At 49.3% G+C, this 12,612-nt stretch overlaps 6 protein-coding genes across 6 annotated transcripts; 3 read left to right on the top strand and 3 right to left on the bottom strand.

Annotated features, from left to right (window-relative positions):
* Window positions 1-1,204: 1,204 nt before the first annotated feature.
* PtrM4_024930 (uncharacterized protein) lies at window positions 1,205-1,792 on the bottom strand (the record flags this gene model as incomplete). The annotated part of the gene is made up of 1 exon (XM_001932254.2): window positions 1,205-1,792. The coding sequence occupies one exon, from the start codon at window positions 1,790-1,792 to the stop codon at window positions 1,205-1,207; it is 588 nt and encodes a 195-aa protein (XP_001932289.2).
* A 1,678-nt stretch (window positions 1,793-3,470) lies between these two features.
* PtrM4_024920 (uncharacterized protein) lies at window positions 3,471-4,242 on the top strand (the record flags this gene model as incomplete). The annotated part of the gene is made up of 2 exons (XM_066103635.1): window positions 3,471-3,532; window positions 3,594-4,242. The coding sequence occupies 2 exons, from the start codon at window positions 3,471-3,473 to the stop codon at window positions 4,240-4,242; spliced, it is 711 nt and encodes a 236-aa protein (XP_065965837.1).
* An 88-nt stretch (window positions 4,243-4,330) lies between these two features.
* On the top strand, window positions 4,331-5,017 carry PtrM4_024910 (uncharacterized protein; the record flags this gene model as incomplete). The annotated part of the gene is made up of 1 exon (XM_001932253.2): window positions 4,331-5,017. The coding sequence occupies one exon, from the start codon at window positions 4,331-4,333 to the stop codon at window positions 5,015-5,017; it is 687 nt and encodes a 228-aa protein (XP_001932288.2).
* A 672-nt stretch (window positions 5,018-5,689) lies between these two features.
* Window positions 5,690-6,718, bottom strand: PtrM4_024900 (uncharacterized protein; the record flags this gene model as incomplete). Its single annotated transcript, XM_001932252.2, has 4 exons — window positions 5,690-5,719; window positions 6,175-6,264; window positions 6,347-6,460; window positions 6,527-6,718. 4 exons carry the CDS (start codon window positions 6,716-6,718, stop codon window positions 5,690-5,692), a joined length of 426 nt encoding a protein of 141 aa, XP_001932287.2.
* Window positions 6,719-7,125: 407 nt separating this feature from the next.
* On the bottom strand, window positions 7,126-8,190 carry PtrM4_024890 (uncharacterized protein; the record flags this gene model as incomplete). The annotated part of the gene is made up of 3 exons (XM_001932251.2): window positions 7,126-7,854; window positions 7,901-8,049; window positions 8,106-8,190. The coding sequence occupies 3 exons, from the start codon at window positions 8,188-8,190 to the stop codon at window positions 7,126-7,128; spliced, it is 963 nt and encodes a 320-aa protein (XP_001932286.2).
* A 3,083-nt stretch (window positions 8,191-11,273) lies between these two features.
* Window positions 11,274-12,233, top strand: PtrM4_024880 (uncharacterized protein; the record flags this gene model as incomplete). Its single annotated transcript, XM_066103634.1, has 2 exons — window positions 11,274-12,198; window positions 12,229-12,233. The coding sequence occupies 2 exons, from the start codon at window positions 11,274-11,276 to the stop codon at window positions 12,231-12,233; spliced, it is 930 nt and encodes a 309-aa protein (XP_065965836.1).
* Window positions 12,234-12,612: the final 379 nt, after the last annotated feature.

The raw sequence follows: 12,612 nt of genomic DNA, 5'->3' as shown, positions 1-12,612 counted from the left end.
CTTGACGGACTAGGGAGCTGTAGCGACCTACGGATGTACCTTCGAGTGTGTGCACTACTGTCGAAGGTACTAGGTGTGAGGCTATAGTTTCAAGCAACTCATTTGGAAGTTGCAGCATTTCTGGCGCTTGAGAGATAGCGGGATGGTATTTGATGCCTTCCATTTCATTGACGGGAGAACTTGATTTGACGATTTCCAGCAAGGAGGACTCCGGTATATCGCTCCTACGGTTTCTAGACCTAGAGGGCGCCATAGTTGGGCTGTTGTGTTGCGCTATGGTCGAGGTGATTCATAGTAGGTACGCAAGAAATACGTTGCGGTTCAGCGACCAACCCAAATGAGCTAATTCACTCACAAGCGAAGAGATCAAAACATCACCTGTGATCCAGCTGGCCTGTCACGCGTACCCTGGATCGCGCCAAATCTTTCACTTATGACCAACTGTCCGTGATTTACTATCTTCGTTTCTTCCACCCAAAGAGCCACCCGCCCAAAACTACCGCACCTAACAATCCTTCAAACATCTATAGTGACCCATCAACTTCGGTGTCGCAAGTCTACTCGGACCCTGGGTTCTTCGAATTAAGATGATGTTGTTACACTGTACGTCGCTCCCATACCTATAGAAGCTTGTTTGATCTACATTGAGCCAACGAACAACCAGTGATTAGTACTCAGACATAATAATGCGGATAGAAGGATACCTTCTACCTATCAACACTTTTTCTGTCTCTTCGCAGTTGTGGTATTGGTATCTACGCGCATTCTGTCGCTTGCAATCTTCTTGACAAACAAAATAATAAACAAATTTCCTCTAAAATGCTTACACCACTGAGGGCTGCCCTGGAAATCGAAATATCGAGTTATAATACAATATATTTAATGGTCGAGTCTCTCTGTATAGTCGTCGACAGTTCTGTTTCAGTAAGTCGGCCCTCTGATTACAAGCACTTGTCAGATCACTTTAGCAATTGAGAAATGAGACTTATGATGGAATCAAGTAAGGTGTTTCACTATTAAAGATATATGCAAGAAGTACCATTTATTAATAGCAGGCTCTTCCACCGCAGTGCTTTTTCTAATATCAAAACAGGAATGAGTCAAGATGCTAGGATATCACCTTGTACTCATGATCTCCTTCATAGCCTCTTTTTGCTATGCCTTACTAAAGCCGTAGTAGCATACAGATTATCTCTCGCTCGAGCTATTGCATCCCTTCTGCACCATCTACTCTCACATCCTTGAACAAATACCACCCGGTGCAAATAAGGAAGCCACCCAATTGTAGGATGATTCCTAGCATGATGCCGAATCGGATGGGGAGAACAGTGGTCCAGTCTACTGAATCGGGGTTCATCCGATGCAGACTCATTGCATGAGCGATGATGAGCAGGGTGAAAATAACTAGACATAGGCCAAACACGCGAGCATGGCGCCATGGATAGCGTCGAACAATGCTTCGAAGGGCCCTCTCCTCGCTGGTGATTCTGAAGACATCCGTCGAGATCGGATGCGCTCCCTTTGAACGCCCAGAATGCTCGTCCTTGTGGAAGTACCAGGCTATGCATATGACAAGGCCAATTTCGACTAGGAAGGAACCCAACAGAAAGGCGAAAACGTCCGAGCAGGCGACGGCCCAGCCTGGAAAGGGATCCATCCATACATAATCGAATGCGTGAGAGAGGGTGAGGCCGCCACAAAGAATTAAATATAGGCCAGGTATGTAAATGAAGCGCCACGGGATGCGATTGAGGACCTGCGGTAACACATTGTTTGTTGATGTGCCGTTCATCTTCGGATGCGCAGCAAATGTTTGTATGCTGTCCAGCTTGTCACCATGGTAGTTGTTTTAAGCACCAAGAAGACCCTAAGCTTCGTAGTAGGGATCTTGATTTGCACAAGGCAGAAACGCTAGGACACCGAGACATGCGCATTAGGCCAACTAACTACGTCATCTGTAGCCGGGGAAAATGTGGATACACGGCAAGTACGGCAATGGTACATGTCATAACGGGTCAACGGGTAGAGCGGCATACTGCATTCCCGAGACTCTATCACTCGCATACGAAGGATTTACACTTAAAATAAGAGATGCCAAGCTATGCAGTATGTGCCGCCTCTCGGTGATGGAGATGCTGATTTTAGCGTTGCCTGGGTATGCTCGACATGAACTACATACCTCCTACGTATAGTCACCTAACAATGACAATCGCACAAGGCAGCGGCCCTATAGCTGAAGGCGACGATTCTCTATGCCTCCAAGTAAACTCAGCCAGTTATTGAGATCAACGAATGGGTGATCATTCATCCGAACCATCAACATTAGGCCCCCATGACTGCACCATGTCAAACTTAATACACCCAACCTGTGCCCCTATCATACTACGCGCCGGATAAGTAGAGCGCGATGTTGGACGCCATGTGGGTCGTTCTGCCCACAGCATTCATCAACACTCTACTACTTTATCCCTATTTGCTCACGACATCGCACTTTTTTCCAGAAGCTTGGCTAAACAAAAAGCAAGGCTAGAGACCGAGGGATAAGATTGTAGGCTCTAAAGCTTGAACGACCTAGCCGATACCAACCTTGGAAGCCAAGACTGCAAGTGAAGAACGATACTGGAGCAACAGGCACGCGGGTAGTAAGACATGCACACTATGCTAGTTTTCTGCGCAGATTGATTGTCAGAGCTTGGGCCGATGGACGGTGGGGTGAAGAAACTAGGGCGGGGCGTATATGTTGAGTGCAAGCCTTGGCATCAACTGGATCGCGACTTTGGGGGCCAGGGCGTAAGGTACCTCATCTAGAGCATGTAATTTTGTGGGGAGATATGAATGAATCCATCGTATAGTCGCCATAACAATCAGTCTACTGAGACACTAAGGCCGTCTACCTCTTCCTACTGGGCACTCTCTACGTAGGTAGCTGGTGCATCACACGATCGCGATTGTGCCTCACAGGGGCGACTACCTAAGTAGGGGCTGGTATGTATGTTCTATCCTCAACCTCGTGGGGACACGGCTATGCGGGTGGTGAAGGTTGCATCGCGCTCGTTGCCTTAGACGTCATAGCGAGGGATACGCGAGTCGCCGCAGTGAGTTTGCAGTTGGAAGGAGTAAGGAGGCGTCCTTTACTGAACAGAATCTACAGTAATCGCAACAGAGACGGATACGCGGATGGCTAAAGTGGGGTTGTGGTCGTGAAGGAGCAAGGAAAGGCTTCCTCACTGATCGAGAAACACCAATTACTGCAACAGACTGCATGTGAATCAGGCCTCCACGGCTGTGTTGGTATCTGATGGCTACAGAGAGGCATAGCTGTGGTACATGGGAGACAAGAGGGGGATATCAGACAGACGCCTTTGAGAGGTATAAAGTTAGCACTGTGCCCTCAATACATCGCCATCACAACAACCTTAGAGCCTTACCAACAAACAAGAAAAACTACAGCTCTTCAGGCGTCTTCCAAGATGCAACTCTTTCTACCCTTTCTGTTAGCTGCCAACACAGCCCAGGCAGTCAAATTATCATGGTCAGTAATGTTTAACCCCAAATTGCCTATGAAACACAGACTGACTTCACACCGGTGTTAGGTACATAAGCAATGGTTGCCACGGAGAACGTCTTACGACTGAAAGACACTATTCGGCTACAGAGTGTATGACGCTCGACTATACTCGAGACATGGCCCGGTCCGTGACGACGGCATTCAACAATCCCGAAGACGACATTTTGCAGGTCGAACTCTACAAGGACAATGCTTGTACCGAGCTGTACGAACTGCAAAGTCAGCTCACCTGCATTGCAAACGACGACAACAATTTCAACAGTTATCGGGTCACCTTCCGCGGAGTCGTAGCCGCCAAACGCAGCCCCCAGCAAATTCAACGAGAGATTGATGAGATGATGGGATCGGAAGTCAGCCTCGAGGCAAGAGCCGACGACGAGTACTTGGGACCTCCTAAAAAGTACGACATCTCGTTGGCCAATACCTCGGATGTTCAGATAGCCGCTATCCCCTACAACCACCCCTACATTGCCGCTAGTTATTGGACAGTCACCCATGGTCTATCCTATTTTTCCCTCGTAAAGGGGTGTCAAGGTCAGAGATGTCAACAAGCAAGTCAAGCTGGCTTGATTCTTATCGATTGCAGATCACAGACCATTCTCTGGGACGTGCCACTGTGCACGAGCCTCTATATTGTCTGTGATCTGCAATCGATAAGAATCAAGCCAGCTTGACTTGCTTGTTGACATCTCTGGTCAAGGTGTAGGAGGAGCTGGTCCTTGGAGCCAGGCCACCTGCGCAGCATCCATAACCGTCACTGCGATGTCCTTTATTGCATCCACGTTCAGCATCTACCAGGGCTACAGACACCGCATGGCCACATTCCGTGGAAGACAGGTTGAATTGGGTATGCGCCCAGGGGTGGCGCGAGGTCTGGATGGAGGAGACAAGACAATATTGCTCTCGCATGAGGAGTATATGGAGTCTGTTTTACATAGTTATGGGGTTACAGGCAAACATGTTGGGCTTCATAAGCGTGGCGAGAACGCTCACACGGAGATGCCGGCTTACCAATTCACCGGTCCTGACGGCAATGACTTCATTTACACCATCCATGGCGACGACAACGGCGAGGTTAGGCACACACTTTCTTTCGCATCAGACGCCAAAATCGTCAAGCGCGAGCCCGGCTACGAAGGTGTTGTAGTCGACGGCGGGCTCGATATTCAGGCATGCCAAAGGACAGGATCCAACAAACAATGGTCGGATATTCAGAAGTCGGGCGCATACTTGTACGACTTCTTTTATGACGACTTCACTTGTCTTATCGACCCCAACGAGCTTCTTTCCGGCAACTATGTTTCTGTCGATCTCATGGACGACCATGGCAACTCGCTCATCACGGTTGGTATGTCGCCGTTCAAATCGAGCACCGATGAATACAACGCGGATGAAAGACGAGCCTGCGACAATGATCCATTTCATTTCTCGAGCTCATGCGTATACTGACGACTTTCACTGTTGCTTCTGATGCTGGATCAATGTATACGGATGGGGACTTTGCTGCAGCCTGTGGCCACGGGGTCAGATACGAGATGGGTGGGAAGATATAGAACAACTTTACACTCTTTCAATGTTGTTGAATTAGGAGGAAGGCTTATATTATACGCATTTTCGAGGACAGTTGTCGTTTGAGCAGGTAGCTGTGTCGTGTTGGAAGATCTTAATCGGAAGCCATGACATGACATTATTTTGCGCCAATGTGAATGATGATGATGATGATGATGATGATGAAGAAACTGCACTCCTGTGATCATAACTGGAAAGTGTATCTTATGCGAAAAGAGCATGTAGTATGAATGAGAAGTACGAGGCTTGTGTCTTTTGCGACAAACGTGCGGATCTAGATGCGATTGTTACCAGTAATTGTTAGCAATCAAGAGGATGCGTCGTTTGAACACCCTTCGGTCATTTCCTATCGTCTAAATGTTCTCTAGTTCTTGCGTCTTTTCCTGAATCGTATAAAATCCCGATTTGCAAGCCTTCTAGCAGATGAAGAATATGAGGGGCGGAGGCGGAGGAGATTACGACCGTTAACCCACCGTTACCCTCTCGGACCCCGGGCCAATAAGCTTGCCCGTTAGGGTCCAGTTTCCAGAAATACCGTTTTCCACGGTTTTCTCAAACCTGCCGGATGCGGTATATTGGCCCCTATCCAGTTAGCATTGGCTTTTAGGTCAGCACGCTTGCGAGCCGCGTTCGATGGTATTTATCTTTCTACCCGATGCGGCATGTTGAGCTTAGCCAATAAGCAGCTCACCATTTTTAGGTTACAGTTTGCAGCATTTTGCAAGGTGCGCCGTCGAACAGTATCTTGCTTCCCATAATTCATCCGCTGTTGAACTTTATCCATTCATCCACTAATACAAGACAATGCACTGCGACAGAAAACACGCCTAGCCCACTGCCACCGCACTCATACCCATCTTATATACCCCGAGAATGAAACCAAAAACACTGTTACTGAGACCGAGCTATTTGCCGTCTTCTGCGTCATCATATTCTGCTTTTACAGACTCTTCGTCTGCTTTCGCTTCCTCATCTTCCTCCTTGTCTCCTGCCTCGTCGCTCCTCGCACTTGGCTCAACGTCATAATCCGGTCTCACCATTTCAATGTCCTTTTTCTTTAAGGTGGCTTCGATGAGTGGCGCGGCAGCGAGAAGAGTGTTGTATTGGTCGATCGTGAGAGATATACCCTATAACGTTTCATCAGTCAAGTTCGGTGTATATATGTGTGTGTGCGAACGGGGTGTACTGTGGCGAGTGCAAACCACATACCTTTTTCCCTGGCCTCATCTCCCCGGAATCAGTACTGTAGTACTCCCGTATACTAACAAGAGTGTTTTTGTTGAAATCGCTGACCGTGAGGCGTCGCTTGCCGCTTGTGTTGAGCTGTCACTTCTTTGTAAGCCCCTTCTTGTCTTCGCTCTAAGCTCGGCCATTGTGAGGGCGGCTTACAGCGACATATACATCTCCGTTATCATCAGTCTCGAGTTTGGGTATCACAAGAGTAGAATCGTCCTCCTCGTCGCCCTTTGCTTTCTTGCTCGCGCGCGGCGCGCTATCATCTTCGTCTGGAGAGGAGCGTTTCTTTGCGAAGCCTTTTTTGAAGCCACCGCCTCGGGCACCACCGCGTTTGAAGCCTGCCATGGTTGGAAAGATGGACGGGAAGAGGGTAGGTCGATATTGGGCGAAAAGTGTCAATTGCAACGATGACGCAGGGCGGCCGTATCACGCTAGAGAAACGCGCTAGGAACGCAGTCACCTGATCAGATAGCGAACGCGATTTTGGGAAATCACGAACATCTGCGCACCAAAGTTGGTTTGCTTGTGTCGTTTATTTTCTACGTAGTATACAGTGTTGTAAAGCGAGTGACTGCGTTGTAATAGTGTAATAATAATTGAACGGTAATAAGTTCTAAACAGCGTGTCCTATCTCCCTCTTCGCATCGAGAGAAGGTACTTCGCTGAGTTCGCTCCATGGCCTAGAAGGTCGCCACTGTTGCGCTTTCTCTGGCCGCTCTAGAGTCAAGGGCACTGACATTTCCTTATCATCCTCAAAGGAAATTCTGCCTTCCTGACTGACGACTGTGTCCGAGCGTCCCATCTCCCACAGTTGTCAACAAGCAAGTCAAGCCGACTTGATTGTTATCGATAGTGGCAAACAGACCATAGGGATAACCGTGCACGAGGACACGTCCCATAGGATGGTCTGATCCCTTATCGATAGAGACTTGATTGAGACTTGACTTGCTTGTTGACAACTGTGCCATCTCCAGGTTCCTACCCACCGAGTCTCGCCTTTGCTGCCTCTTTGGCATTTTCTCGGTTTTCTCTGTCAGATCATTTGGTACGTACATGGTTGGTACGCGACTGCGCGACTGAGGTGGTAGCACGGCCGCGTACCCGTAGCCCATACCAAGTGCTGATGCCGTTGGTTCAAAAGAGCAGCTCTCCCTTTCTTGGAGACGGCAGCATGCGGCAATCACTGCCGTGATGGATGTCACTAGGAGCAGAAACCATCCGGCTCCGGCTCCAATAGCGTGACCACGGCTGAGATCCACAAGCACTGCCCACCTCAACAGGTCGGGCTGGCCTCCTGCCTCAAGACGCGTCTTGGTGAAAGCGTCAAGGTCCATGGTAAAGCTCAGGGAAACTCCGAGCGCAGCACCCATAGCACACATACACAGGAACTCGAGGGGGATGAGCACGGCCGAGGGTATGCGCTGGCGATTGGACATGGTTGCCAAGACAATGATGATACCTCCCAGCGAAGCAAAGGCAGCCTGTACTGTTAGCGCTATAAGCTGGACAGATAACTCAAAAACATACCGTTGCAATCGATATCCATAACCTTATGATGCCCTTTACTGATAGAACGAAGAACTTTTCCCACATGCGCCCCATCCTCTCTGATTCCGGATGAACCGTCTCAATGACTGCGGTACTGCGAGCCCTAATGTCACGAGTAATGACAATTGCTATATCACGTTGTCAGTAACTTCGGTCTCAAAGGTCAAACATTCGGAGTACTTACACCATGCGCCCAGCCCAACAGTTGCCAAAGCCACAAGAAGGGCGAAACCCCTTATAAATAACAGTGTCCATCTTCCACATCCCATAATGAATCACGAAGCATACAAAAATACAAATTTGAACGTAGGGAGCGTTTAGTACAAGCACAGTCCTGCTGGCAGCAGCTTCCAGAGCGCTAGAATAGAAGTAATGGAAGTTTCAACGAGTGAAGAGCAACAGAGGCTCAAGAGCGGTAGAGCATCCTAGGTCGACGTCACGATGTACTTGAGTACGGCACCTCGGAGCCCGCATGTCTTGCTCTGATTACTTGTGCAGGACAAGTGGGGTGGAAACAACTGGGTGGCTGGGTGTGCCTGAGCAGGTAGGCAGTAATGATTCAAGGGAGCGGGCATGTAAGCGCCACACCTCTTCCGCGCAGTTTCCTGTTCGCAAGTACGTATGTATAGAGATGTAAAACAGCAGATCAGCCTCTCTTTGATACCCCCTCGCTCATCTCGTGGCATATTATTCAGGCGTTCGAGCAAGTGAAGCCTGATAATTGGCTAGCAAGACCGAGGATTATCCCCGGAATTCTGTCATCCCGGCTTGTTATCAGGCATTGACAGTTTTGACGTCCCTAAAAACTGGGAATTGCCGGGGAATGTCAATCTCTCCACGTGGGACTTGGCCATGAGACGGACCTGAAGCACCAGGATCATGAGGCTGAAACAGCGGTCAGACAAGGCCAGGCTTTCAGGCTTCCGGAACATTCCGCCTTGTGATAGCTAGTATCAGCGATATGAGAATTATATAAGCTCGTGAGGCTGAATGCCAGCAAGGTCTTCTTGGACATCATGCGCTGTCTTGTATGCATAGAGGTTTCTTGTGAGTAAGTTTCTGGAGCCGGGGCCGACAAAGGAATGTGGAGACAATATAACCCTACGCGCATACGGTAATACGAACAGTACGTACACGCAACATCATCATTGGCATTTGATGCTAGAACCGTTGCTGCGTATGTGTGATGTGCATGCAAAGCGTGGCGAGGGGTACAGAAACTGTCCTTGGAAAGCCAGATCCAGACAAGTGTCAGCGGAGCGCGCCACTGCATGTTTGGTTCGGCAGTCTAGAACGAGCAGCTCGGAAAAGAAAGAGACAGGTATCGCGTGCGCTTCAAGGAACAAACTTCTTACAGGAGGATGCCGAGTGTCAGGGAGCGAAGGAACTCGTACGAGACCCTACGTACCTGAGTAGCTAGACTCTTGGCAAGCGCCCATGGATCCATCTGCCTCTACCCTGCCCAACGCATACGTAAGGTTAGTTCCCACTAACGTAATCATTTCACGCACCAGCGACTTGCCGTAAACCATTGTTATGCATACGCTCCGTTCTTCCGGCTGCGTCTCACAGCTTCTGGCTCTTCCCGAGGTCGCCTATTACTTATCAGCCGCGCGGTTTGTTAGACCCTGGTCACCACCCCACCGTACGCAGCTGTTCTCACATGTGCACTATGACCGCCACGATGCAGCTAAAAGATTGGCTGAATGAATGGCTTTCAGCTCCGAAATACTTTGGCTGGCCGAACAATGTTCAGCTGTAAACGTGACCGCTCTTGCAAATCTACTCGCTCGTGAGTGTTGATCAGTGTGAGTGAGCACAAAACGCCTTGACACTGTGCCCGAACCTCGTTGTCCAACCTTTTGAGTCGCTGTCCCCAATACCCCCTCGTCTCTTGAAATATACGAAAAGCTCTCGAATCTGACACTGTCCCTTGAAATCCAAGACGATAGGCTTAACGCGTACGCCCCCAGTCGAGAACACTGTGCAAGCTGACTTGGTGCAAGCTACGATGCCTCGATCATTATCGCCGTTCAGTCGTCTTCCTAACGAACTGATGTTACAGATATGCGATCATCTCGAGCCATGCGACTTATGGTTCAGCGTACGGCCCATATCCCGCTTGTTTGCCACATGCGCCAACGAAATCTTGGTACGAAAGACGTTTGCTCAAGACCACATACACTTCTCATGGTGCTGCTTTTGGTGCAGTCTTGGGCCCTTGTCGCTAGACACGGTACTCAAAGACGTCATTCCACTTTTCAGTGACAAAGCGAAAGTGCACATGAGCTGCATGGGCGATAAAAGCGTCATTGCCAAGCTGGTTCTGGGGCATATGTCTGGTATGGTTCTGCACTGCGAGCAGAAGATCCGTTTCCGCATCGGGCAGGAGGGCGAGGTTGAAATGGGTGCCCAGGAGCTACAGAAGGGCGTGCAGCTTCTATCTCGCGACCTACAGCTGCGTCAATATAAATCTATGGCTGTGTATTTCACGAGGCTGGAGAAGGAAAAGAGAAGATGGCGTGTTGCTGCAAATGTCTCGTTCTTTACGCACGTCCTAGGCATCACTGTGACTGTGGCTGCTCTTCTGCTTGCCATTGTTGCCGTGCTGGTTGTCTTTTGTCCCATTTTTGAAGCATGGAGAATGGGGAAGGCGTTATGCAGCATGGCCATCAGCCTGGTACGAGCTTTTTTGTGGAAGGGGCCGATGACTGGACAAAGAGATGGAAAGACACGTTGATGCGGTTGTGCACCCTTACCCCCTTGCCCCTGATTGTGGAAGAAGTTCCGGACGTCGAACAAAAAAGCAAGCCCAATTTCTGCTAGGACTCACTTTGGAAGATGGTTATGTCAACTCTAAGAACCGTGCGAGTCCAACTTTCGCTGTGGAACACGGGCCAGAAACGCATTAGTTGAATGCTGCCCCATGGGAAATTGCACAATGCTGTCTAATCACGGGAGTCATCAAAACAAGCTCTCTGACCACAACGCACTTTTCTGGTTGCCATGCAGGGCTGGATGTTTTGGTTGTTCCAGAGGGTCCAGCCTACGGCTAGATGGACAAGAACATGGTACCGTCCCCATTTCAAGCAGCCAAACAACGGTTATCTGCAATGCACTTCCGAGTTACCCAATATTCCATATAATCATCACAATCACTATCGGCTCCTCTTGAAGTGCGAAACGGTACGACGTTTCCACGCAAATATACCTGCGTCTTTGTCAGTTTTTATTTGATTAAACGAGCATTTCCAACACCAGTCTCTGTTATCTTCATTTGTCTCATATCCTCAAAGCCTTCATCAAAACAAACCCCGAAACAATCAATCTGTAACGCTACATTATCGCGGACATGGCAATCTCCAAGCGCGAATCCCGTCTCCGGCGGTGGACAAAGAAACTCGGCGGCTGCCTTCGACACTGGGAACCTTACCTCATATACAAATCCAACTGCCTAGAGATCGAGAAGACTAGCCCTCAGCCTTCATACCGAGCCAAAAGCCAGAATTCCCCCCGCAGCGTTCTTTTCGGTCGACGAGAACAGCCTCCCAGGAAATCAAAAAGCGAGGGCTCGACAGTGCAGGACATAAGTACAATGCGGGCTTTACCTTCTATAGGGAGACTCGGAAGGAGCGCACCACCAGATGTTCCCGGTAATCGAACTATTCGGGTTGTCGATCCGAGTAAGAGCTCATTGCTGCTAGGACGTGCCTCGTATAACAATACTGTCGAATCAACACATCAGCAGACAGGAATACTGCAAAAGCAGCCACACGGCGTACTGCCATGGAAGGAGTCTTTCCAGATCCAAAAGGCAATCAATCGAACAATGCCTCAACACCCCACACATAAGCACGACTCGGCAACTGATTTAAGCCTCCGACCATTCCAGACCAGTCCACGCGAGGCACGAAAATGTCATGGGCCTCCGAAGCCTCCACCCAAGCCTGCTACTGGCGCCCGAATCTGCCACCGACGACCGATCAAACCCCAAACCGCGTTCACTTCATCCAGTACCATTACTGGATGGGACCAAGATTGGGAAAAACCGCTTCATCATCGCATCGGCGACACCAAAGCGATATGGAAGACTGGATCGCACCGCGTTATGGTCAGGAATAAGGACAGTATACGACGTTTGGAGTCAGACAAGACAACACGAGGAAAGGTGAAGGGGAGAATGGTATCGGATAAGAGGCAAGCGTCACAAGTGAGAAGCATAGAAAGTATCGAAGAGATGGCGGAAGAGGATAGGCTAGCATACGAAGAGTGGTCTGGTGAGTATATAAGGTTCCTGACTCTCTTAGAGTAGGAGCGCTGATATCGGTCGCGCAGGTATCGCGACACAGATTGCTGCCGAAGGTCCAGATATCCAGGAAGTGCGATCTGTCTCGTACTGTCACAGATAGCAACCGCTTGCTAGGCCACTGATAATGGATAATTGCCTGTATATAACTTGCTTGTAAGGTGGTCTGATAGTTATGATTTCAATGTTTTTACGCATGTCTCTCAATGTTACGTTTTGCGCTGTTTCAATCAGCTTTTAGGGAAATTCTTGGTTGACGACACATTCGAGATGGCATTTACAGGACGCCTATGACGCCATAAGTGGTGACTAGGCGACCACACTGAGGTTTCGAACGGCATTGCAGCGGCATTTCCTTCCGTCCTTCTTTTCCGCGTGTGGTCTA

This window comes from Pyrenophora tritici-repentis, chromosome 1, assembly GCF_003171515.1.
Source record: "Pyrenophora tritici-repentis strain M4 chromosome 1, whole genome shotgun sequence".
In the NCBI taxonomy this organism is placed as follows: Eukaryota; Fungi; Ascomycota; class Dothideomycetes; order Pleosporales; family Pleosporaceae; genus Pyrenophora; species Pyrenophora tritici-repentis.
The sequence above is the reverse complement of the archived record's forward strand: the minus strand, read 5'-3'. Positions and strand labels throughout refer to the sequence as shown.